Raw genomic sequence first — 25618 nt, 5'->3', positions numbered from 1 at the left:
ACAATAGTAATGGATGACATCATGAGAATGGCAAAAACAGCATATGGAGGAAGAGAAATGAACATGATGTTATTTGCAGATGATATTGTGATTTGGGGAGAAGACGACAGGAAGGTTCAAGAACAGTTGAATGTGGTGAATGGGAAGATTGAAGAATGTGGATTGAAAATAAGTGTAGAAAATAGTAAAACTCTTGTTATGACTAGAGGGGAGAAAGAAGGGAAAGGTCAGATTAGACTTGCAGACATGTCCCTGGAAGTTGTGGAAACGTTTAAATATCTGGGGAGTGAATTAATGGAGAATGCTCGACTGGATGCTGAGATTAGTAAAAGGATTCAAGCTGGAAGTTGTTTCTATCATAGTGTAAGAAATATGTTATGGGACAAAGATGTGCCAATGGAAGCAAAGGATACTATGTACAAGATGTATTACGTACCCATAACAACTTACGGAGCAGAAACTTGGACAATGACAAAGAAGGATGAGAGTAGTATACAGGCAGCCGAAATGAAATTCTTGAGGAGTATGATACAGAAGAGTAGAAGAGACAAAATAAGGAATGAGAAAATCCGGGAAGAAATTGGAGTGGAAAAAATGAATGATAGAATAGAGAAGAGCCGACTAAGATGGTTTGGGCACATAAAGCGAATGAGCGACGAAAGAATGCCAAAAAAGGTGATTGAAATGCAAATTCAAGGAAGGAGAGGCCGTGGACGACCACGATAGAGATGGAAGGATACCATCCAACGCAGCATTATAGAAAGAAACCTGGACTGGGACACAGTGTTGGAAGAGGAGTGGTGGAAAGACCTTTACCCGGCTACAGCTGGATAAAGGGAAATGATGATGATGATGATGATGATGACGGGAAAGAGACCTGTAGTATAGTGTCGAGTCTAAAGACTTTAAGTATTAGAAAATGTGAGGAACTTTGAAAATAAGACTGAAAATAACTGGATTAAGACAAAATGAAAAACCTGAGAATGCTACGCTTTCACTTAGGCAAAGCATGGAACTCTGGTTTCAAAGCATTTATCTGCAGACACCGACTAATGGTGGAAGGAGATCCTTGGAGTAGAACTTGGTCTGCCATCAGCTATAGGAAATGGAAGACTGCCCTGATGTATCAGCAATAAGTGGGAAGGTCAGTTCCGTGGCAGGAAGGCCAGCGAGTGATGACTGAGCAGAAACGACTGAAGTAGGTAGAAGTAGGAGTAACTGACTTTCATGCAGTGATAACTTTGGGACATCAGCAGTCAGACCAGCTGCAACAGCAGACGAGAAAGCTGTTTCCCAAACAGATGACAGAGAGAGGGAGGAAGGAAGGATATATAAGGTACCATTAAACTCGGAACTTGAGTGAACTCTATTCATTTCAGTTTTTAATGACTCGAGGGGTTATTGATGGAAATTATGCATGAAACTAAACGGTATACCAATGTAAACATTCAGAAAGTTACACCCAAAAGTGGCCTAAATTAATTATTCATTTTGTATTTGTTTTATTTGATTTTTATGAATATGCTACTCAGACATTTCTGTGCAGTCACTTATCCCTCCGTAAGCAGATTTTTAAATGGAGCTGGAGAGAAAAGCATGTTCAGAAAGAAATGGAGGGCTAAGGGTTAAACCCCTCCAGTAAAACATTCTCTAAAAATCTTTGTATCCTCTGCTTTATCTATCTATCTATCTATACAAATTCATACAGCATTAGCAAGCTCCCTATGCTTCAATAATTTTAACTACTGGAGAAGGTGTGTGCAAGTTCTGAATTATCATGTGAAAAATTGATATGAAACTTTGCAAGAAATATTCAAAAAACTACTAGCCTGTAATCTGTGTCAAATGGGAAGCTATTTCTGTTATGGTCATTTTTATGTAGTAAAAATATTTCAGCCTAGAGCAAGTGATATTTAACAGTGAAATTTTCAATGGAATGCAATACGCCGAGTAGGTGGGATATTGCAATAGCAACCGCTTGGTTAGACAATTTGTGTGGTCTCTCGGGGCTAAAACATTTCCCATTTGACACAGACTATATACACAGTACATTCACACTGTGCAATCGCTCAGATACTATGATACTAAGTGTAAGAAACATACCTCTCCTTCATAAGGATAAAATTTCTCAGTATCAATGCCACCATTATCTTTAACGTACTGAAATGCTTGATCCATCAAACCACCATTGCAGCCTTCGTTTCCATATGTGGTGGAACAATCAACTAGGTTTTGTTCACTGAGTGACACAAGGACACCTGTCTTCCTGAAGTGTTGACCTTCCAGAGCGCCAGTCTATGAAGAAAACATACATACATTCAACATGTAGTCTACAATATTCGTTCTGCATTCATCACAGACCACTGACAAACTGGGCTGTCTGTGTTCTGCCTCAGTCATCTATTTACTGTATGGAATTTAGGATGATCTTAAATTTGTAATACAGAAGAAGTCCGTTATAGCGAGAATTCCTAATGACGGAGAATTTACTAGCTATAACAGATTGTTGTATACCCGATTTTTAGTAAAAGTTGGGAAAACCCCTATACACATTTAAATCGGTATGAAACGGCAATCACTTTGTTCAAAACTTTTTGAGTTTTCGCAGATGATAACCACACAACAGCTTGCTCGTTTGTTATTTTTTGAAATCTGATACTATGTGAAAGTGCATGTTTAATTTCATTCTGAAAAAAATTATAGTTATCACTCCAGAGGCCTCTGTGGCAAACATTCCAGTTTTCTGCTTCAAACAGCATCACCTAACCTAAACGTATATGTAGGCCTATCATGAAAACATATTTCAAGCGCATGTAGAAAAATAGTAACCTCCTCGCTACAAAATTACATGGGAACAGCCTACCCGAAATTTGACTAGTTACTTAATTTCAGTATATAACATTAAAAATTAAGCGATCGTTTAATTCAGCCTTTATTTCAAACGAGTTAACAACTGCTATCGATCATGTTATTTACGTATTTATTACGAAAACATGTTCTTTTCTTTACGGAACAGCAGTCGATGGGTAGTACTAATCGGCTCCGACATTGCCTTCCGATGTTGATGAGAGAGTAGCAACTGCACATAGCTTTAAAAAAAAAATGATACCGTAGCAAAGATGATCAATCGCATTTTGTGGCAAACATTTCAGTTTTCTTATTCACACAGCACCACCCAAACTAACTTAACCATACTATATGAATCATAAAAACATATTTCAAGCAACAGTAGAGAAATAATAACCTTCGATATAAATTTACATGATAATAGCCTCTCCGAAATTTAACCACACGCGAGAAAATATGAAACTAACCTCTGAAATCAATTATGCACTCTGCCATATCTTGAGGTGTATCCCATTATTACTTAATTACAGTATTTAGCATTAAAATTAAGCGATCATTTACTTCAGCTTTTATTTTTAACAACCGCTATCGGACAAGTTACTTACGCATGTATTATGAAAACATGTTCTCTATCATAGCTATTTTTCGTAACGGAATAGTAGTCGATGGGTATTACTAATAGACTGCGACATCACCTTTGAATGTCGACGAGAGAGCTCGCTAGTGGACATAGCGAGGAAACTATACCGAAGATGATCGATCCCATGCAATATAATCCCTGCGTGCTTAAATGTCAGTAACGGAAAAAAAATCATACACCCTTAATCGCTCGTAATAACGGATTCGTCACTAACCAAAGAATAATGCACAGTTTAATATAGGAATTTTGAAGGGACAGACAAAAACTGGTCGTTATAACGGAGTTCTTGCCGTATGATGTATTCATTACAGTGGACTTCTACAGTAAATATACCTAAATACTGAATCCTCACTTCACTGAGGAGGTAACGTGGAGGAAAAAAAAAAAAAAAAGAAAAAAAGATTTAAAAGATGGAAGGGAATGTTGCAACATAACCAGAAAACAAGCAGTGTAAGAGATTATTTAAGACAGTACTACCAAATATGTTATACGCTTTTCATCACCTTTCCAAATAAGTGTTAAGTATATTCTCGTACAGAAGAAGAGTGCCTTGAACCCTTGAACGCAGGTGTTCCATCTTGTAGGAGAAAGGACAAGTTAAAAATTATGTAGATGGTCTACTGACTAGGGATCCTTATAAAGAATTCAATTCTACATCTATACTTGCACAGATAACAAAACAAAGAGCAATATAATGGCCCCTAAATCAATGAAATAGTGAGAGACAGGTCATGCCTCTACCAAAGAGAAGGAATTATTAAATTCGTGGGGGGGTGGAGCCCTTAAGCACACTTATTCTTAGTACACAAGGTTTACATAATATAAATCTGCTGTACAAGAATGTTAAGAAAATAGAAAAATAATCATAAATTATTGCTCTACTGTGGATCAGTGGTAGAGTGTCAGCCTCCAGATCCCAAGATAGCAGGTTCATACCTGGCAGAGGTTGTCTGATTTTTGAAGGCAGGAAAAGGACCATTCAATATTCCATGTCTTATGATCATGGAACGGATTTATATGTAAATACATATCCCTTTATCAAGCTAAAATTAATTACATTTTGCATTATCTTTACGAATCATGATGTGTGGAGTTGAAAAATGGAGTATTCATTTTCCATATTTTGGAGTTTAGCACATATGTTCCATATTCGTAGTCATTAAAATCAATATAGTCCATGTTTCGGCTAAAAAAGTAGTATATTAAATTAGCAGTCCTCTCAATAATGGAGAAATAAATTTAAAATATATATTCAAAAAATTGATTTTTTTAAACTGGTGTGCAGGTCATTATCACGCCTGTCCACGTCTGGGCTGATGAAATAAGCTGATAAGCGGTGCGAAGAGAGAGGTTGCGCCCAGAAGTGGTGGAGATCAGCTGGTCGGTACCATGACTATCTGAATCACACTTAAAGCACTGATAAGCTGCATTACATAACATCGACTGTGTCTGTGCCATAATTTCGTAACGAGGGAAATCTCATTCATCGACAATGTGCTAGTGGTTTCCAGATTAGTTCGTAATTCGGGCTTTCCCTTTGATTGCTTCATAACTCCATCTAGTTCACTACCAATCATTCACAGTTTGAATTAGCAGCGAGACGGATCATAGTGTTCTTGTACGTTCAGTGTGTGCAGTTGTACATTGATATTCATAGACGACATTTACATTGTTACAATATTGCAAGTTATAAATCTCATTCCGAATTGACTGTTATCACTTTACAAATGAAAATATTTATAAAATCCTCCTTATCAATACAAATCAAGTCATCTGTTAGATGAAACAAAATCTATACATGTTTCAGCCTAATCTCAAGGCCATCTTCAGCAGAACAGTAATTACATAATACACAAACAAATTAAAAATCATGAAGTGAAATGACAGTGATCATGATTAGTGAATTGAAAACATATTGAGGTACAAAGTCCTCTCGTCTAATAGGTCGTTCTTGAATTGTCAAATAAAACTTGCTGACTGTTAAAATGAAAACACTGTGCTGAGGAGTGTAGTGAGACCTTCAATACTATGGATTAAAACGTGTGTGTAATGAGAAAAAAGGAATGATGAGTGGATGAAAAACAAGTTGAAAAATAATGTAAGAAAAGAAAACCCATTTAACTTACTTGTAAATAAAAGTTGTTGTCTCGAATGGAGATGACCTTGTCAGCCTCAAGTCACATTGACAACTAAGCCTGTGTGTGGCTTACTGTGTATGTGTCGATGTGGTTGGGAGAGGGAATGGAGGGGGAGGGGCGAGGAGGGAGGGACGATGTGAATCACGGGAGGAGGGTGTTGATGGAAGGGCGGGTCTTGTTCTAGAATGTCGATAGTGTAATTCGTTTTTATTAATGAATTAATTATGAAATTAATGAATTCTTTAATTAATGAATTCTTTTTCTAAGGTGGTCTTGGGTTTACTTTTAAATTTATTGAGAATTTTGTTCAAGAAAGCTTTACTGAAACCATTACCTTCGGCTATTGCATAAATGATGTTGATTTCCTTTACTAAAATTCTTGCAGGATAAAGGAACATCAAGAGCTCTAAAAATCATACTATTGTAAGCTGTCTTCTTCTGTGTAGAGGTTTCCAATAATATATTTTTCTTTTCATTGATTTCATTCAAGTTGTACACGGGATTGTTATATTGGTCGATATCTATATAAATATTCTCTAGCATATTAAGTAAGGGACCTTTCTGTTCATAATGCGGATCTTTAAATCTTGGTCAATTGTTGTGTATTTATGATTTTTCTCTCTACAATGTTCGCTCATGGCTGAGTAGCGGTTGTACTTTAGGGCATTGAGGCGTTCGGAGTATCTTACATTGAAGCTGCGGCCTGTTTGCCCAACATATGTTGAAAGACATGATTGGCATTTTAATTTGTATATCCCAGAGTTTGAAAATTTTTTGTTGCTGTTGACAGTATGAGAATTAAAAAACATTTTTGCATTGGTGTGAACGGTCCTGAAAGCTACTTTTAACTTTTGTTTTTTAAAGATGTTCGAAATAGGATATATCTTATTATTATTAAAGGTAAATATGGTGAACTTCTCTTTAGGGGAAGATTCTTTTTCTAAGGTGGTCTTGGGTTTACTTTTAAATTTATTGAGAATTTTGCTCAAGAAAGCTTTACTGAAACCATTACCTTCGGCTATTGCATAAATGGTGTTGATTTCCTTTACTAAAATTCTTACGGGATAAAGGAACATTAAGAGCTCTAAAAATCATACTATTGTAAGCTGTCTTCTTCTGTGTCCCTGGGTGTAGAAGTTTGGTGGATTGTGTTTATCGTGTGAGTGGGCTTCCTGTAAATATTAAAAGAAAGGGTTTTATTCTGATTGCGAGTAATAGTCAAATCGAGATAATTAAGGGAATTGTTGTTCTCGGATTCTATCGTGAACTTTATGTGCGGATCCAGGTTATTAAGTAATTCAAGAACGGTTAAAAGGTTTTAAAAATGATTGGCTTCTTGACACTGTTCAAATTGTTGAATGTTTTTTCTTTCACTCCTTCCAGGTAGGCTGTTATTTATTTTGAGCTTGCTTAATGTGCCCTAAATTGAGTCTAATGCGGAACTTTGAAGCTGACTGCTGATCAATTTTTGGAAGGGAGCTTTGTCTCAATTTCTTACTGTTGTTAGACTCCAATTCTACTGTGACGCTGGAGGGGGAATGTTTGATGCTGCTTTACGTCTAGTATAGTAACTTAGGGCACATTAAGCAAGCTCAAAATAAATAACAGCCTACCTGGAAGGAGTGAAAGAAAAAACATTCAACAACAATTTGAACAGTGTGAAGAAGCCAATCATTTTTAAAACCTTTTAACCGGAAGACAAACAGATATTTTTAATGTAACAAAGTGAAACTATTAACAACTATTCCAATGAATAGATATAGTTTTTAAGCTGACCAACTATGTAATCATCCAGTCTCATTTCATTAACCCATTAACCCCCACACTGTTTTAACATCATTTTAATTTAATTTGTATTCAAGTAGTCTTTAAGAGGATCAATGTACTTGCAAATAACATAGTCAGAAATTTAGCGATTCACCTAAGCTTAACAACAGCTGAAGATGTTCTCAAGTGAGAACGAAACATGTACTGTTTACAATTAATAATTTGCTAAAAAGCAAATAAAAAGTATCAAAAATGTGGAAGATTTTCAATTATTGTAACTCTCTGTGATTAGAATTTGAGACGGAAAATGAAGCTGATTACTTGCAATCTAACCTTTCTTCCCGGAATCATCTCAACATGATAATACAAATTACATGTTTCATGGTCCATAACCTCTGATTGTAATTCACTCCTCTCATTTCAGGTTAAACAGTGCTCTCGGCAGTGTTTAAACATGACCGGTTGAACATCGAGTTTAGACAATGTCGGTGATAAATCTGCAATGCGGCAGCCGTATGTAGGCATTGTTTAACCGTAGATATCATCTAAATACCGTTTCTGCAATCGGCCCAATGTGTTAAAATAATAATTTAAGCTATACCAAGTTTAACAAGAAACAAGATCGAACCCAGTATTTGAAGATGATAAGATGATAAATGTTGAATGCATACTAACCTCATTTCCTTCTTTAGGTTGTTTTTAATTGTGATATTGACCCCAAGTTTGTGAACTCTTAGAAATATGAGATAACTTTGTATTTTTATTTCAATACATATTTTAACATAGTCTTTAGGAGCTAGTGCTAAAAAAAGTTGATGTATTTTATATTTTAATTGCCTGTTTTTCATGACTTTCATGCAGCTGATGATGGTGATAAAGAAACGCCGAAACTAGTACTGCTTAATAAATTGAATATGTGGTAGTAAATTCAGACATTGTTTTGAATTGAATAGGTGGAACCCCTGAAAAACTTTATAAGTATTAGCAGGTTAATAATGTTAACAATGAAAAGGGACCATTTGTCGGCAAAATTTAAATCTTGTTTCAGACAGGAAAAAAAAAAAAAAAAAAAAATGGGACTGAATTTCAATGACAATTTATTCACTGCAGACAGCGTTCTAGGTCAAGTCAAAACTGTACATTCCTAAAATGACACTAGAATGCAGGAACAGCCACTTCCTAAGGTTATTCCTTTCGTTATAAATTGCTTCACAACTACATTTGACACCTTTTTTTCCAACCATGGCACATCCTCATAAAAATTTATTTTAAACAATGCCAAAGAGCTGATTTCATCCTTTTAGACATGTTTTAAGGTAAAACAAAAGTGTTTTAACAAAGATATACCAAAAACAAAAAATGACCAAAACCGACAGAGTTTTAGCCTCTCTTGTAAAATTTTGTTTTCCGACAATTGGTTCATGTGCATTTTCTGCATCACATTTAACAATAACGTACGTCTGTCTCTTCCAAGTAACTACCTACACACAAAACAGAACACATCACATTCAAGGAATAACTAAATACTTACAGAACTGAAAGACCAGCATGATCCACAATGACCTTGATCTTTGACAGGAGTGACTGCTCCATGTTCACGCCAATCAACAGCTGAAGGAAGCTCGACATTGGCAGGAGTGATAAAAGTAGCACCTTGGATTTTAAGACTTTTGCGTAGTTCCTCCTTATAGGTACGGTTAAATCCATTAAGAGCGCTAGTGAATTCATGATGAAGCTGAAAATTAAATTGTGAAAATTAATTGTTAAATTCAAGGGTGATCCAGTGACTTATTCTGGGCTTGTTGTATCAGCAGAGACCATATTTTATCAAACAATTTTCATAACAGACGTCTTAATATAGAAAGTCCACAAGCCTCTGTGAGATAGCACCTGCTCCAAGTTAAGTACTTTACTGTTCTTTAATTACTATCCCACTAAGACTCCATATAACTTGAAAGAAAAATATAGTGTGAACTCAATCATGTACTAAATCTAAATTTACTTCATAATGTTTTCTTTGACTATTTATGTTGCACATCGCACATACACAGAGGTCTTATGACGACAATGGAATAGGACAGGGCTAGGAATGGGAAGGAAGCAACCATGGCCTTAATTATTTGCTGGGTGTGAAAAGAGGAAACCACGAGAAACCATCTTCAGATCTGACGATTGTGGGGTTTGAACCAATCTTTCAATCTCTAACGAATTCCAAAACCTCCCTGGATAACCTCATGCCTTTCTACTTACATCATATCACTACATGAGCACATCATTCCATATGGCTTTTCAGTTTTCAACCCCATCTGTTAACAATAAATCATTTGTCTTGCATGTGCTCTTCATGTAATAAGTGCAATAGCTAAGAACGTGAATGGATGAACTAACCATGGCAAATCAAAGAAACTTCAACTAGATCAGATGACTCAAGACTTGGAAATGTTGCTCAATGTTTCTGTGATTTTATTTATTTTTATTTATAAGCTCCCTCTAGTTTTCACAACAACAGGTTCAAATCCATTAGAAGTTATGAAGATGGTAGACAGCAAGAAAGCATGTTATAAGTGAGCTCATATTTTGTTAGATGCCTAATATGATACAAGTGCTATAGTTTAAAAGTGGTACGGACTTTATTGCTTATTGGATGCTTAATATTGAGACGTCTTAATAAATCAAGGTAGGATAGTCCTTTTGAACTGGAATCCCGACAAATTTCGGTGTTGTAGGAGAAGAGGTTATTTAGTAACTGCATGATATACATAGAGTAAACAGATTGCATCGTAGTCACTGCCACTTATATAGTTTTCAACATTTAAATCTAAGAATTTCATTTTTGTCCGTATAGAACTGAGAATGGAAGATAGGAAACTTAAAAGGGTCCACCTTTTCAATACAAATAAATGTTATAGTTTATTTACAACATATATTTACACTTGGAACTAGTTTCGACGCTGTTTGGAGTCATCTTCAGCCAAAATGTGGGAAATAGGCATAGCATGTAGACATTTATATTATACAAGGTGATACATCAGTGTGAATAAAAGAGAGAATATGAAGACGTGAAGTACAATGTCATTTTCAAAATGGTCATGAAGGGCGAGTCAAAATTGTATAAACATGAGATAACAAACACATAAACAAAAAACATATATACATATAAACTGTAACAAAACCATGCGGAAGTACGAGGTGATTGGCATTGGAGATTCAAATTATTTCAGACACTCTTCCACTGAATGTTGCCTGCCGCGAGTGTAGTACAAAACATAGGTTAGATTTCAATAAACACAATCGTCTCAAAAATGCACATAACATTTTAAAAATATTTGGGTTGAGATGAAATTTGGCAGTTAGGGATTGAAATCACTTAATCAATAAGCGTCAATTAAAAAAAAAAAAACAGCTCTGAAGGGTGAGACAGAAATTGCACAAGCATGAGTTTGGACTCAATAAATGCAAAAAAACACATGTAACACACTCGGAAATGTAGGTTCTTGATGGATTTGGCATAAAAGGTCTGCGTTCAATCATTCGTTGAATGGCAATGGTGCGAGTGTAGTTCAAATGCGCGTGAGGATTTAACAGCCTCTTAGAATTGCACGTGACATCTGAACTCGTGGTGCGAGATGAACTTGGCAGTGAAGGTTCGAATTGTAGATATTCAGTAATGCCATTTCGAAACAGTCCATGAAGGGTGAAACAAGAGCTATAATTCATACGAGTTAGGACTCATTAAATAATACTTTCAAATACAAATAACATATTCAAATTTCCGTAGTACAAGGTGAAATTGGCAGTTAAAGAATTAAAATTTGTAGATAATTCTTCGTAAGGTGCCATATAGGTCAAGCGCAGCGTAAGTATGAGACAGGGCTCAATATATCCAAACTTGTACAAATGCATATAACATATCTGAATCCAAGTGTGAGATGAACATGGTAGTTAAAGAATCACTTTGTTGAGGGTGTAGTAAACATATTCAGCTCGAAAAGAATACAAAATTCGAATTAAGGAAGACGTTCCTCTGAGAGCTTAGAGGTTGACTGTGCTAATATTTGTGGTGTATTGTTGCAACGTTACGTGTAGGGTGGAGGCAGAGTTTCTATGATGATTATTGCGGGACCTAAGGCGGTAAAGCTATCTCGCGCCATAGCTTTACCGCCTTAGGTCCCGCAATAATCATCATAGAAACTCTGCCCCACGTCTTCCTTATCGCGCCATAGCTTTACCGCCTTAGGTCCCGCAATAATCATCATAGAAACTCTGCCCCACGTCTTCCTTAATTCGAATTTTGTATTCTTTTTGAGCTGAATATGTTTACTACACCCTCAACAAAGTGATTCTTTAACTACCATGTTCATCTCACACTTGGATTCAGATATGTTATATGCATTTGTACGAGTTTGGATATATTGAGCCCTGTCTCGTACTTACGCTGCGCTTGACCTATATGGCACCTTACGAAGAAATATCTACAAATTTTAATTCTTTAACTGCCAATTTCACCTTGTACTACGGAAATTTGAATATGTTATTTGTATTTGAAAGTATTATTTAATGAGTCCTAACTCGTATGAATTATAGCTCTTGTTTCACCCTTCATGGACTGTTTCGAAATGGCATTACTGAATATCTACAATTCGAACCTTCACTGCCAAGTTCATCTCGCACCACGAGTTCAGATGTAACGTGCAATTCTAAGAGGCTGTTAAATCCTCACGCGCATTTGAACTACACTCGCACCATTGCCATTCAACGAATGATTGAACGCAGACCTTTTATGCCAAATCCATCAAGAACCTACATTTCCGAGTGTGTTACATGTGTTTTTTGCATTTATTGAGTCCAAACTCATGCTTGTGCAATTTCTGTCTCACCCTTCAGAGCTGTTTTTTTTTTTTTTAATTGACGCTTATTGATTAAGTGATTTCAATCCCTAACTGCCAAATTTCATCTCAACCCAAATATTTTTAAAATGTTATGTGCATTTTTGAGACGATTGTGTTTATTGAAATCTAACCTATGTTTTGTACTACACTCGCGGCAGGCAACATTCAATGGAAGAGTGTCTGAAATAATTTGAATCTCCAATGCCAATCATCTCGTACTTCCGCATGGTTTTGTTGCAGTTTATATGTATATATGTTTTTCGTTTATGTGTTTGTTATCTCATGTTTATACAATTTTGACTCGCCCTTCATGACCATTTAGAAAATGACATTGTACTTCACGTCTTCATATTCTCTCTTTTATTCACACTGATGTATCACCTTGTATAATATAAATGTCTACACGCTATGCCTATTTCCCACATTTTGGCTGAAGATGACGCCAAACAGCGTCGAAACTAGTTCCAAGTGTAAATATATGTTGTAAATAAACTATAACATTTATTTGTATTGAAAAGGTGGACCCTTTTAAGTTTCCTATCTTAGTTTTCAACATGCCGAAATAGCTACACAGATCGATTTAAAGGATTTTTGCAGAACCGGCAAGAATGATTTTGATACTGATGGTTATTCGGTGGAATACGAAGGATACGAAACACGGCATCATAAGAAATGTGCTGGTTTAATGCAGGGATGATTTGACACTTTAAAACGAACTGCAAGCTAACATGGCTATATGATGAATGTAAAGCAAAGATGAAAAGCTTGGGAAATTACGAGAGCACTCTGATCAGAATGATGAAAGATACTGAAGATATGAAGCAATTTAAAATTTATATTCGTAGAGATCACACACTCCAAGAAACCGTGGAAGAGATGCAGATGTATATATAAGGAAAAACAAGTGAAAAGGAGATCAGGCCAGAGGACGAAGCAGTGCACCTCCAGCAAGATTGCAGAAACGTGAATAATGCAAAACGATCAAATAAGATCTCCCCAGCTGACCACATAATTATAAACATGTCCACTATAGCTAATAAGATTATTACAAATGAAAAGAAAGGGCAATCATGATAAGACATGGAAAAGTGCAAATCAAGATGGAGTGCAGATGATGAAGTTTGAACCCAGAGCCCTCTGAACTGCAGGCCAAAATGCTGATCATTCAGTCGAGAGCTGGACTTTACACCGATCTATTCAGTGTTAAAACCACCACTTACAGAACCTTACTTTTGCACTATGGAATGGGTGTCTGCATTTAACATTACCTTGAACTGATCTCTTCTGCACAATGAGGACCAAATTAGTGTCATAATTTGTTTTATGATTCATAAGAACAGCCCTTTGAACTATTTTAGATTTTACAATATATTTGCAAGAACTGAATTTTGTTCTACGGAAGTCCTTTCACAAGCTACAAACCATCGCATTTTCAACACCTTAAAACACTGTCACCAAGATGTACTTTCTAAAATGTTATTTCACATCATGCATAGACAAGTTGAGTGTACCTACTTTCTGCTTCCCAGACAGACTTAAGCTGCGAGTATTCTGCTTTCATGCAGACAATGTACAGTCTCAAGAATGCAATTTGTAATTCTGATCACATAGGGTACTGAAATAAAAGGCGATCTTATACAAAAATTACAAAGGTCAAACACAACAACTGATAGAAGGATTCCTCTACTAGGCCAGTCAGCAGCACAGTTAAAGAACTAAAATTTCATCAATTCTAAAATCTGTCAAAAAAGAAGAACCCAATTAATAACATATCACAAAAAAACAACAGAGAATAGAATAATTACCATATCTCCATATTTGTTCAGGCCCAACTTGTATTTAACCTCTCCTCTTTCAAATCTAGCATTGTGCTTGGCAATCTTGTTACGATTTTCCATGAAGATCTTCATACGAAATTTCTCTTCTGTAGGGCTTGTATATTTCTTGCGATGCTGCAGCTAAAAAGATAATTACAAGGTAAGTATTTATATTAAAACTGTTTTGAACAAGCTAACAAGATATATGCCCTATTAAAAGGAAACCAATAAGACCAGGATAATTTCTCACTCCAAAATATAAGCAAAAAAGAATAATGAATAACTGGTCAAATTATATGGTTAATTTTCAACCAATTTTTGTTTTTTGCTAGTGGTTTAACATAGCATTAACGTATCCAAGGTTTATGGCAATGCAAGGATGGGAAAGGGCTAGGATTAGGAAGGTAGCAGTCATAGAATCAATTAAGGTACAGCCCCAGCAATTTTTCCAAGACTGCATTGCGCTCTATAACGAAGTGAAACATTCCATCAAATAAACCTACCTTGCTAAAAAAAATTTTTTTTTTTAATTTTGGTGACTTGATGGAGTACAGTTAAGCTGATCTTTGCACCAAATTATAAAAGCATTACACTGTGTGGGTAACATTTGCTGCAGCAGGTGTTAGGCAATTCAATTATCCAACAGGAATACTAAACCCCCAAACAAAGATTTGCTCACATCAGACCTGATTGTTGAGATTGTAATTTGCTGATATCAGGAGTTGTTGGAAGGTTTAAAAGCAATAGTGACAGCAAGTGCAACAGTCAAAATATGAAGCTGAAGAACAAATGATACTCTGCACATAATTTGACTGTTAAAATCGAAGATAACGGATAGAGAACAAGAAGACCAGAAAATACACACACGAATTGTTATTTAATGTCCGTGAAATGTGATTAAGTGGCATGGCAAAATATGTGGCCTGCTAGTGTTTCAACTGGAAACGTCCATAAGACAAGAATGAATCTTCGCTACATAGTAATAAACGAGGTGTCCAAACTTGTTACAAAACAAATAGTACCTCAATGGTATATGCTTACTCCACTGCTATAACTCTATGATAACTATACGAAAACACTACTGCATTCTCTTCTGCTAGTCATTACAAATGAGACCAAAACATTACCAAAAAACGTACGATGATAAACTGTATGCTACTTCAAAGGGCCCAACCTTTTAATAAACGTATATGTAGATCCACATATCCTGCTCGCTCAAAACAACAAAATTGAAACTTATGTGGGTACACTTCCTGATGGAGGTAAAAATTAAAATTGTTGCACTAGGCCTTTGTATAGCTAGAATTAGGGAACAATAGTCACCTTGAAAGTATTCCATTCTTCCAACACTAGGTCAAAAAATGAGATTGCCTGAGTCGCAACTAGAAGAGTACAGAATACTGCGAGCACTTTCATTGTCGCTGACAGATGTGCTGCGTAAAAGAAACAAAGCAAGAAAGATTAGTCAGCTGTGAAAATTGTCACGGAAATATGGCTTTCTGTTTCACACAAAGGATAATATCAAACTATAAACTAGTGCCTCTATGAAAATACTGAACCTTAAATATTTGAAACGTAGATTTTCAGCAGACACGAGCAACGACACAATATACTATTTGCCACCAAACACCAACATTCACTCGCACCAACCTTCCCAAGAGACAGTCAGTCCGTCAATATCAAAGAGAATAAGTAAGAGTCGACACTCAACGTTATTTTTAACTTCCGTACACAGCGGCTGACGCAACGACTACCAGGAATTGCACGTTAGCGCTCGTAGTGGTCGTAGGGAAAAACTAAAATTACCGGGCGGGCGATTTAAATCGTTTAGCGCGGGTCGCGTCGGGTACCCAGGTTCTCACCCTCCCTCCCCCTCTCTTAAATATATTCATTTCTTTTCTTTCATATCTTTCTTCTTCTTTCCTTTCTTTCTCTTACCTTTTTTTTTTTTGGAATACTTCATTCTGAACAATGATACACCTAAAGGTTGGCCTGTGCTTTATTATTATTATTATTATTATTTCTATTTTTCTTTTTTTCTTGCTGGAGAAAAGAAGCTTACCAGCCTGTGCTGCTTATTATAATTTTATTTTTACTAATTCACAAAGCCATGAAGGAAGGGATTAACTGGACTGACCTGTGCTGCTTTTTTCTGCTGAGGAAAAAAGAAGCTAACTTGCAAAGGGTGGGAGGGAGGAAGTGACCAGAAGGTGAGTGGGATTGGCAATAATTATCTCTGATTATGAACTACGACAGAAATAGACACTAACATCACCTCGTACCTCGGTCCCCTTTAACACACACTGAGCCAACCTCAATAGTCAATAGTATTATGCAGAAAATGAAATATAAATACAATGTAAGAAAGAAAGCTATACACAGGAACCAAAATGATTAAAGGAAACTCATATGCTAAGGAGGGAGTTTGTAGGATTCAAAGGTAAATTGAAATTAAACATGATCTTTTGATTTATGGAGCTATATTCTACCTACTATCCACAGTATTACAGGTATAAAAATTGTGTAGAAATTGCCACAAATTTTTTGTGATCATAGTATATCATAATTTCATTAAGTTACATTCAGTAGTGTTAATCATGAATTAATATTCATCAGCCAGAAAACAATACAATACAACACAAAATCATTCATTTATGAAAGAAAGACTGGAACTGTCAAGTTACAACATAATAAATACTTTTCTCTCTTTTTGGAGTCTAACACAAGTCAAAAGCTTATGGCAACATCATTTGTATTATCTCAAGAAACTTACTATATGATACATCTTTCAGTCTGTCAAATGAGGCATGTAGGGCCACACACTGAGGAATATTGAGATTTGTACTTTTGTATCTGCTAGAGGATGGCAAGTCTCTGGCAGAGTAGTGTTTGAAAAAACCAAGACAGGATAGCACATACTCTGTTCCTACATATTGCATCAAAACACAGCATATCATTCAATCAGTCATCTGCATTTAGATAATAAACCATGTCAAGCTACAAAAATGTATGCAATCCTTGTATTTACAGTACTTAAAAATGTTCTATTTCATGTGACAGTAAGATATATCTATATTTCTCTGTTACATGGAAAAGGATAGAATCATGAATATGTTTATGGGCTTAAAAGACAAGAAAGCGATTACAGATTCTGTGATTGTTCCCCTCTTACAACATGCAGGAAGTACAAATAATGCTTCCTTTCAGTCCATCCGCAGGGGAGGAGTTCCAATAAATTGAAAGAAATATGTAGCATCAGGATCTACGTACAATAATATGGCAGCTGATCCAGCACAAAACAATCGCATGCCACGTCACAAAATAGCTCAACCCATTAAGATCTACGTTCAAGGAATTGGTCGCTAATTTATGTACAGTATTATGAACAACATGCTGCTACCTTCCACAACATTACCGTGTGCAAGGGGCTTTGCTGTGACCTAATCAAAATGCCAGTCAAAGGCGGTGGAAATTCACTTCAAATACGGTGCCATTTGTACCTACTGTACATCAAAGGCAGAAATCTGTGTCAGTGGTTGCAGAGTAGGCTAATCCGTGGTCTGACAGCACTGCACTCTGACCGGCCAACCGAACAGAGGAAGGGTGGCCATGGCTTTACACCTCTGCATTTGAGACACAGAAAGAGGCTGTTTCCCTACCACTGGCTGTCCTGAGAACGGTTTTCCTTTCGCCTGGAGTAAGGCGAATGATGGGACAGTTCCTAGTATATGTCAAGGCCACCAAACATCTCGCCTTCACCACAAATCTCCTTGCCATGATGCTTGTTGTTTAAAGGGACCTAACATCTAGGTCATCGACCCCTAATGGTATGAAATGAGATAAATATAATAACAATTTCAAAGTCCAAAATCATCTACTGACCAGGGTTCAAAACACAATGACGAAGAATGAATGGATGGATATGAATTTAGAACAATCAGTGGATTCGACCTGTAATGCCCCACATTGCCAGCAACTAGCGTTAAGCAGAAGTATTACTGACCAAGGGACTGCTTCTAAAGCACAATCCTGAATCGATGATGCTTGTAATCTAAAGGGGTCCAAAAACCAGGTCATCTGCCCCTCATAATGGTATTTATCGCTGGGAAAGTACAACCACGGTATTTGTCATGTTGCGATACTAATCAAAAGTAGCGTAGACTCGCGGATGGTACTACTCACAGGTAATGTAATGCGCACATGTAACACACACCCATGGCGTTTCTCACATTGCGGCGCCATTTACAGGCAACGCAAACCTATGGTGTTCCTTACCTAGGTGTACTAATCACAGGGACTCGTACTATCCGGGTGTTAAATTTTCATAATTTCTGTCACAAGAAAATGGCTGAACAGAATTCATTGAAAATTGGTATTTTATGTCGGGGAATATGCCACTACAATGTAGGCTATAAATAATTTTATTCACCCTGGATGATTGGTCCTATTGAAAAGAACTACATAACAAAAGTTATAAAGAATGCAATTTCCGATCATTTATGTCTTAATCAGTTTTATCGCACCGACTACGATAAGAGTGGTGGTGGTGGTGATTATTATTTCAAGAGGAAGTACAACTAGGTAACAATCCTCTATATATTAATCGGAGAGAAGAAATCGAAGGGGGTCGACACTACGAAAAAATGGAGGTATTGGCCTAAGAAAGACCAGGGCCATGAAGGGCGTGAAAATAAGACTCTCTAGGCTTCCATACGTAATACAGTCAGGGTCAGAAAAGAACAGGTGGTGACCGAGGTAGATGGGATTTTGGTAGATGAAAGTGAGGAGCCTGGCACAAGTGGAAGCAATGCCAGGATTCACCTAAGGGCTCCACGGATGCCTACCCAAGCTCGGAGCTCCCATGGCACCCTTTATAGTTGCCTCTTACATCAGGCAGGGGATGCCGTGGGTATTATTCTACTGCCCCCACTCACAGGGGGAGAACTACGGTAAGGAAAGTTTGCACAATTGTTACCATCACATCAAATGAGTTACCAACATCACAAAATTCACAAATACTAATTTAGTTACTTGCACACTGAATACATACCAGTACACATTTCAGTTGAGGAAGATGTGCATACAAATTGCAAATAAGAGAGGAGAGAGATCATAAAATATTTCCTGTTTTCTGATGAGAAATTGTTTCCAAAATACAAAATTTTCAGTGAAAATACCTTTGTTAGAAATGGATGCTTAAACCAAAACTAAGACTTCTTTATAAAATTCATCCAGACAATACCACATGACACTTCCACTTGAGTATTTGATCATTATCACACAATTCTACAGAAATTATGAGCTCATATAAAGGAACAGACTATGAGGACAGTAAACCACACGTTTGAAACTTTCATTGTTCTGAAAAATAACGTCACAGTTTTTCACTTCCCATTTAGCAGATATGCTTAATGCTCCTTATAATATTAATAATAATAAAAAATGTCCCATGAAGTTTAAATAAAATGTTCGATTATACAACTCTACGGCAGGAATTTACAAAAGTCATTATGAATGCAATTAAGACAAATGGAGCCTGAAACATGCAGATGTTTGGCATATTTTGAATAAGAACACAGAACATGAATATACTTGTTTTCCACCTTTATGAACAATTATAATCATGTTATGGGCTTCATAACGATGTCTCATTTTTTTGGCTATGAGTTTTATATAGCACCGATTGATGGCAACGATGGAATGGGTCTCAGAAGGAAGCAGCTGTGGCCTTAATTAAGGTACGGCCTTAGTATATCTGCCTGCCTATTGCAAAGAAGGGAAACCATCTTCACTGTTGCCGCCAGTGGGACTCGAACACACCACTGCCCAAGTGCAATCTCACAGATATGTGACCACACTGTGTAGCCTACGTGCTGGGTGTTTTGTAATACAAAATTAAAAACTTTAATACCCAATCATTACGATTTTGCAAATTGAAATTGTTTAATTTTAAGTCTTCAACAATATTGAACCCATACACAGTGCTCTCCCTATGACCTTTCACGGACCGCCCGGCTATCATAACCTAGATATCTGCTAATTATACAATATTTCAGGTTAATTTACATCACACCGACACAGATAGATCATATGGCGATGATGGGATAGGAAAGTGCTAGGAGTGGAAAAAAAGCAGGCATGGCCATTAATTAAAGTACAGCCCCAGCATTTACCTGCTGTGAAAATGGGAAACCACGGTAACCATCTTCAGTGCTGTCGACAATGTTTTTTTTCTTTTTTTTTTTGCTAGTTGCTTTGCGTTGCACCGTCACAGATAGGTCTTATGGCAACGATGGGATAGGAAAGGCCTAGGAATTGGAGGGATGTGGCCGTGGCCTTAATCAAGGTACAGCCCCAGCATTTGCCTGGTGTGAAAATGGGAAACCACGGAAAAACATTTTCAGGGCTGCCGACAGTCGGATTCGGGATGCAAGCTTACAGCCACGTGCTTCTGACCACATAGCCAACTCGCCCGGTACAGTGGGGCTTGAACCCACTATTTCCCAAAAAACAAGCTCACAGCTGCGTGCTCCTAACTCACTTGGTTTACATAATATTAATACATATTTCAGTCATTGAAAACCTACAACCTATTTTCCAGTCAGTGACCGGGTCAGGTATGGAATGAACCAAACCAAACGGCACTACAGCCCTTGAAGGGCCTTGGCCTACCAAGCGACCCCTGCTCAGCCCGAAGGCCTGCAGATTACGAGGTGTCAGTGGTCAGCACAACGAATCCTCTTGGCCGTTATTCTTGGCTTCTTAGACCGGGGCCGCTATCTCACCGTCAGATAACTCCTCAATTCTAATCACGTAGGCTGAGTGGACCTCGAACCAGCCCTCAGGTCCAGGTAAAAATCCCTGACCTGGCTGGGAATCGAACCTGGGGCCTCCGGGTAAGAGGCAGGCACGTTACCCCTACACCACGGGGCTGGCCAGGTATGGAATGAATGAGGCCCAATCTTGTGGCGAGGATAGGAATTGTGCCGGCTGTCAAAGCCTGTCGCACTCCTCTGGGGCAATGATTAATGACTGACAGATTAAATGACAGTGGAGAATGTTGTTGGAATGAAAGATAACAGGGAAAACCAGAGTACCCGGAGAAAACCTGTCCCGTCTCCGCCCTGTCCAGCACAAATCTAACATGGAGTGGCCGGGATTTGAACCACGGAACCCAGCGGTGAGAGGCCACCGCGCTGCTACCTGAGCTACAGAGGCTACACAATTTCAGTCATTATGTGTTCCAAATTAAAATGTAAACACTGTAAAACTGTTTATTTAAATGAAAAATCTTCATCATTGTCAGCATAATTGCACGAGTTACATCGGTAGTGTCGTGCGCGAGCAGTGTCTGGATTAGCGTGGAATAGCATGCAAGCAGTCGATTTCGCGGGACGTAACTTTTTTTTGTAAGTTGCTTTACGTCACACCGACACAGAGAGGTCTTATGGCAACGATGGGGCAGGAGAGGGCTAGGAGTGGGAAGGAAGCGGCCGTGGCCTTAATTAAGGTACAGCCCCAGCATTTGCTTGGTGTGAAAATGGGAAACCACGGAAAACCATCTTCAGGACTGCCGACAGTAGGGTTCGAACCCACTACCTCCTGGATGCGAGCTCATAGCTGCGCACTCCTAACTGCACGGCCAACTCGCCCGGTGGCATGACAGCAAATCCATTGGTACATCCTAGGTGTCCATAGCCTTTGTACCCACCAATTTAATCCAAAGTAACATTGTAATGAAGTCTAGAAGACAAAGAAACTTCATTACAAATGAGGGACCAAACTTTTTGATCACTAGCCTACTCACAGTTCTGACTCGAGATTCTAACACTTAGAAGAAAGCCGTGCCAATGCCTGTAGGAAATGAAAAGGAATTAAGCATTTTGGTAAGGGTTCAACAGTATCACTATTGGCTGTAGTAGTAGAAACAGCAATACTACAAGTGATGGTAACAGTGGTAGAAGTAGCAGCAGTACCGGTAACAGGAGTGGAGGCAGTGGGAGCAGCAGCAGCGGAACTCATAGCAGCCGAAGGACCTGACCGACGTCCAGACTTATGTCGAGGCACATCTATATGGAAAAAAAAAAAAAAAAAAAAAAAAAAAAATCACTAAGATATGAATTTTTTTCTCCCCTACTACAGTGAATGCAATCATCATTCATTTATAAATATATCTATAGTTATTATGGTCTTCCTACAGTTCTTAAGGTAGGAATAACAGGAATAAAATTACACTGAGCATGCTGTCCACCAAAATTCGTTAAGCACTTGACTGTATTGAGGGATATTAAAGGACTGATTTTGCTCTTTTCAACTTGCTAGGTAAGGCAAGACTAGGTATGACGGACATTACAGTGACTTTCATTATGAGAAACGAGGTTCAACCTTGTCTGCCACTGTTGAATTTACCATAATTACCTCCAGAGAGCAATTTGAAATAAACAACAGGAAAATTTGATATGTCACAGTACTGTGACCATTTACTTACTTCTATCTGAGACAGTATCTTCGATAGAGGTCCTGGATAGCTGGAGCAGCGAAAATGTCTCAAACACATAGTGTGGTTCCTCAGCTGCTTTGAAGAAAGCTGCCGCAACTTTCGGATTCCCACAATGTCCAGCCACTTTTTGCAAATATCACGTCTAGGAACAGGGAAATGGTGAAATAAGATAAGATTCCCTGCTGCCAGAACTCTTCGCTATTGGTGTATATCCCACAAATTTGGCACTTTCCATGCATGATCTAAGGAATAAAAAGAAATAGAAGGAAATAATTAAGAGCACTATCTACAGTTTATACTTTTACTGTTAAATTCAATACCATCAAAACGACAGTGGCTTATCAGAAATAATAGGACTACATCAACTGAATTTAATAAATTAAGAATTTATTGCAGCCGAAAGGCCACAACATGACATAAATAAGTATGATACACATGTTATTGTTATTAATAACAACCACCACGAAAAAATACTTTAAAAAAAGATATTTTTGGGAACAGAAACAGCTATCAATCATCAACTTAATAACTTACATAACCTCCTGTGGCCTAGTGTTCTTTTAAGAGGACACTGTTTAAAATAGAATCAAATATCCCGCAAAAAATATTTTAAACAATAAACTAAATATAACTCTGAGTAGGCCGAAAAGTTGGTGTTATATTTATTGGAATTTCATTTTAATTGGTGTGATATGCATTTTATATTCCGGCCTCAGGAGGTTAATAAAACAAGAATAATAAGGAATTCTTACCTCAAATATCTTCTACTTCTTCAAACAAGAAATTCCACTCAGAATTTCACTGAAAAACACCCGCAGAGCATGAAAACGAAAATAAAGATAAACAAAGATGACAAAGTAGACTGGTCTCACACGTGGTTATCAAAGCAATAATTACGAATTTATTTCAGCCGAAAGACCATAACGTGACATAAATATGTGTTACGCATGTTATTGTTATTAATAACATACCCGCATATAGTGAAAACGAAATTAAAAACGGGTTGGCAACTTCAAAACACATAATTACAAACTACGACAGCGACAAACTGCCCCATCGACCGGGAATTCTCAACTCGAAATCGACCAATAGCAATCGGGAGTTGTTTCTACCAATAGGAGCTCCCGTATTTGTCACGTGAAGTTTGGTGAAGTGACGTCAGGTACAACCTCGAAGCATGTTGGTCGTAGGGAAAAATTACTCAGTCTGGGCTTAGACCTCGGAAGCGTAGGGTCTATGCGACTGTCACCCCCCTGGTCAATATAAATACGTCCGGTTCCAGGCTCGGGTTGTGGTTTGCGATCTTTCGTACGGGTCTTCTGATCATGCGCAACGTTGACCAATCACGAGCGATAATTTTAACATCACAATGTTATCGGTTCTCCCCCTCCGTACTGATGTTTGGTCTCATGGTCTGTGATCTTCCGTTCAGTCAATTACTTCTACGCGAAATTATTCTCTAACAGAAAGTAAAAAGATACGTCCAATGACCCAAGAACAAAATTCTAGTCTTTTCTATAGACTGAAATTTTCGTCGACATCAATGACAGCTACTGAGCGAGTTGGCCGTGCGGTTTGGGGCGCGCAGCTGTGAGTTTGCACTCGAGAGATAGTGGGTTCGAAACCCACTGTCGACAGCCATGAAGATGGTTTTCCGTACTTTCACATTTTCACACCAGGGAATTAATTAAGGCCACGGCCACTTCCTTTCCACTCCTATCCCATCGTCGCCATAAGACATCTGTGTCGGTGCAAGGTAAAACAAATTTAAAAAAAAAAACCCTCCGAAGACCGTAAGAGTAGTCAGTGGGACGTAAAACAAATAGCAAAAAAAAGAAACAAAAATAAACAAAGAAAGTTTCAAGGTCCAGAAACTGTTTTAGCATCAGGCAATGAGGGATTACTTAATTAGCTCTAATGCTACCAACTTCGAAACTGTCTGGGCATGAAGTATTTCTGAGAAGACATTACAGCAAAATAATAATATTCCAACAAAATAGTTTAAGGAGTTTGATAACAACATTACTTGAAATTACCGTACCTACTCAACAAGTACCTAAGTCAATGGTTTTCCATTTTCACACCAGGGATTTAATTAAGGCCACGGCCACTTCCTTTCCACTCCTATCCCATCGTCGCCATAAGACATCTGTGTCGGTGCAAGGTAAAACAAATTTTAAAAAAAAAACCCTCCGAAGACCGTAAGAGTAGTCAGTGGGACGTAAAACAAATAGCAAAAAAAAGAAACAAAAATAAACAAAGAAAGTTTCAAGGTCCAGAAACTGTTTTAGCATCAGGCAATGAGGGATTACTTAATTAGCTCTAATGCTACCAACTTCGAAACTGTCTGGGCATGAAGTATTTCTGAGAAGACATTACAGCAAAATAATAATATTCCAACAAAATAGTTTAAGGAGTTTGATAACAACATTACTTGAAATTACCGTACCTACTCAACAAGTACCTAAGTCAATGGTTTTCCATTTTCACACCAGGCAAATGCTGGGGCTACCACGAAATTTGATAAGTGGTACGAGGACTGGAGCGGGGTCCACTCAGCCTCGGGAGGTCAAGTGAGTAGAGGGGGGTTCGATTCCCACCTCAGCCATCCTCGGAGTGGGTTTTCCGTGGTTTCCAACTTGACCTCCAAGCAAATACCGGGATGGTACCTAACTTAAGGCCACGGCTGCTTCATTTCCTCGTCCTTGTCTATCCCTTCCAATCTTCCCATCTCCCCTCAAGGCTCCTGTTCAGCATAGCGGGTGAGGTCACCTGGGCGAGGTACTGGTCATCCTTCCCAGTTTATCCTTCCCGATCCGAAGTCTCACGCTCCAGGACACTGCCCTTGAGGGTAGAGGTGGGATCCCTCGCTGAGCGAGCGAAAAAACCAACCCGGGAAGGTAAACGGATTAAGAAAGAAAGAAAGAAATACATATTTTAAGAAAATCCGTAATAAGCACATGCATCGGCTACCTATATTTGTTACTCGTCCGACTCATTGGCTGAACGGTCAGCGTACT

At 37.8% G+C, this 25618-nt stretch overlaps 1 protein-coding gene and 1 long non-coding RNA gene across 2 annotated transcripts in view; both read right to left on the bottom strand.

The window, feature by feature from the left end:
- The window catches only part of CtsL1 (cathepsin L), a 35995-nt gene extending 20214 nt beyond the window's left edge, over window positions 1-15781 (bottom strand). Inside the window, exons 1-5 of the mRNA XM_067138043.2 lie at window positions 15658-15781; window positions 15422-15531; window positions 14087-14239; window positions 8924-9127; window positions 2104-2295 (exon numbers count right to left, since the gene is read on the bottom strand). Coding sequence (XP_066994144.2) covers window positions 2104-2295; window positions 8924-9127; window positions 14087-14239; window positions 15422-15514 — 642 coding nt within the window. The 5' untranslated portion in view covers window positions 15515-15531; window positions 15658-15781. The remainder of the gene's footprint in view (window positions 1-2103; window positions 2296-8923; window positions 9128-14086; window positions 14240-15421; window positions 15532-15657) is intronic.
- Window positions 15782-21676: 5895 nt separating this feature from the next.
- Window positions 21677-23687, bottom strand: LOC137502100 (uncharacterized). The gene is made up of 3 exons (XR_011018693.1): window positions 23351-23687; window positions 22587-22840; window positions 21677-22167 (listed from the first exon to the last, which is right to left on the bottom strand). It is a non-coding gene; the product is annotated as an uncharacterized lncRNA (long non-coding RNA).
- Window positions 23688-25618: the final 1931 nt, after the last annotated feature.

The sequence above is a fragment of the Anabrus simplex genome, chromosome 1 (genome assembly GCF_040414725.1).
Source record: "Anabrus simplex isolate iqAnaSimp1 chromosome 1, ASM4041472v1, whole genome shotgun sequence".
Taxonomy (NCBI): domain Eukaryota; kingdom Metazoa; phylum Arthropoda; class Insecta; order Orthoptera; family Tettigoniidae; genus Anabrus; species Anabrus simplex.
This window is presented reverse-complemented; position numbering and strand designations above follow the sequence as displayed.